We start from the raw sequence: 2,182 nt of genomic DNA, 5'->3' as shown, positions 1-2,182 counted from the left end.
CGTCTGAGGATTCTGTACTTCTAGCAAGCATCTCACAGGCCAATGTTTGGGAACCTCTCAGCCAGATGATGCTGGAACTCATTCTAGTTCTTGAACTTCATCGCTGCTCTATAAAAGACAAGAATCCAAGCTAGGAAAGGCAAGTGAGGCTAAAGCTATGAAACTAGAAATTTTGAGAACTTAATGTTTGATGACAGAAAATCATCGTCTATATGTTTTGATTAATGAACAGTTTCTGGTGTCCAGTGCTATAAGTTGGAATTCTATCTCAAATATTTGTGGGTCCCTCTGAAAATTATTCAGTTTTCTTCTCTATACAATTGTAAGAATAATAATCTCTGCTTTCTAGTGTTGTTTAAGGATTAAGAGAGATGACCCATATGAAATGCTTAGTACAGTGACTACAGTGATTAATGACTCATAAGTATAATAAGTGGCTGGTAATTGTTAACTATGGGATGCTGTTGGTGCTGATGACAAATAACCCAAAACACTGGAGGAAAAATATGGAACTCCATATTTCCTATTTTGGAAGAAATGATAAGGAAATAGAACAACATGAGTTCTTTATATGCCCTTCACTCTAAAATGAGCTATTATGAGAATTTAGAAAATTTTTTTGTATGAATTTTGTAGCCATCAAGAGAATGTAAAATTCAGCTCACCTCAGTCTACTCATGTACTGTGCAATGCAATGATGAAACTGATAGGCGGTGGTAGACCTAGTTCAAGGCTTGACCATGCCAGGGCTGAATGTGCCTAGAGCCTCCTTGGGACAGTACCTTCTGCATAAAGGATTGACCAGAGGGAAAGAGAAAGGAAGGGAAGAATCTATGAGATTCCTAAGGAAGAGGAAGGAAGTAGGGTCAGATTAGAGGTGAAGTCAGATTGAGGAAGATAATGAAGTTAAAGAGAGATTTGGAAGTTCAAAGATTTGGGAGTCCTTATATGTAGAGTTCTAGAAGAAATCTAGCATCTAACTGTCCTCCCTACCTTTCAGATGCTGCAGAGTCATGGAAAACCAATCCAGTATCTCTGAATTTTTCCTCCGAGGAATATCTGAGTCACCAGAGCAAGAGCAGTTACTGTTTGGAATTTTCCTGTGTATGTACCTTGTCACCCTGGCTGGGAATGTGCTTATCATCCTGGCCATCAGCTCAGACCCACACCTCCACACCCCCATGTACTTCTTTCTGGCCAACCTGTCTTTTGTTGACATAGGTTTAACATCTTCCACAGTTGTCAAGATGCTGGCAAATGTTCAGAGTCAGCATCACACCATCTCCTATGCTGGTTGCCTCACCCAAATGTATTTCTTTCTGATGTTTGGTGATCTGGACAGCTTCTTCCTGGCTGTAATGGCATATGACCGTTATGTGGCCATTTGCCACCCTCTCCAGTACTCTACAGTCATGAGCCCCCGAGTCTGTGGCCTGCTGCTTGCATTATGTTGGGTCCTCACCCACATTGTTGCCCTGACTCATACCCTCCTCATGGCTCAGCTCTCCTTCTGTGTTGCTGGGGAAGTAGCTCACTTTTTCTGTGACATAATTCCTGTCCTGAAGTTGTCATGTTCCGATACCCACATCAACGAGTTGATGGTTTTTGCCTTAGGAGGTACAGTACTCATCGTCCCCTTTATCTGCATCGTCATCTCCTACATCCACATTATATCAGCCATCCTGAGGGTCCGAACTTCTGGCGTGGGGAGCAAGGCCTTTTCCACCTGTAGTTCCCATCTCTGTGTCGTCTGTGTGTTCTATGGGACGCTGTTCAGTGCTTACCTGTGCCCTGCCTCTGTTGCCTCTGAGAAGAAGGACATTGCAGCAGCTGCAGTGTACACTGTCGTGACCCCCATGTTGAACCCTTTTATCTATAGCCTAAGGAACAAGGACATGAAAGGGGCCCTTAAGAAGCTCCTCAGTCGCAAGAGAATTTTATCTTCTTACATTTAGTGAATGACAAGTCATAGGTTTGGTGCCAGACAAACTTGGCTTCAGTTTTGGGTCTGCCCCATACTAGCCATTGGATTGCAGTCCCATTATCTAATCTCTCTGAGTCTTAGTTTTTTCATCTCTAAAAAGGAGATAGTAACCTTCACTAATAAGGTGACTGGAAGATTCGATGAATTGAGATAAACTATGAAGTGCATTCCATATACTGACTAATAACAGTAGGTTTT

The 2,182-nt window shown here is 42.4% G+C and overlaps 1 protein-coding gene across 1 annotated transcript; it reads left to right on the top strand.

Moving 5' to 3' along the window:
* Positions 1 to 1,013: 1,013 nt before the first annotated feature.
* Positions 1,014 to 1,955, top strand: OR1N1 (olfactory receptor family 1 subfamily N member 1; the record flags this gene model as incomplete). The annotated part of the gene is made up of 1 exon (XM_080820232.1): positions 1,014 to 1,955. One exon carries the CDS (start codon positions 1,014 to 1,016, stop codon positions 1,953 to 1,955), a length of 942 nt encoding a protein of 313 aa, XP_080676358.1.
* Between the last annotated feature and the right edge of the window lie 227 nt (positions 1,956 to 2,182).

This window comes from Martes martes (genome assembly GCF_963455335.1).
Source record: "Martes martes genome assembly, chromosome: 12".
Lineage (NCBI taxonomy): Eukaryota > Metazoa > Chordata > Mammalia > Carnivora > Mustelidae > Martes > Martes martes.
Note: the sequence above shows the minus strand (reverse complement) of the source record. Positions and strands in the feature narration are given on the sequence as shown.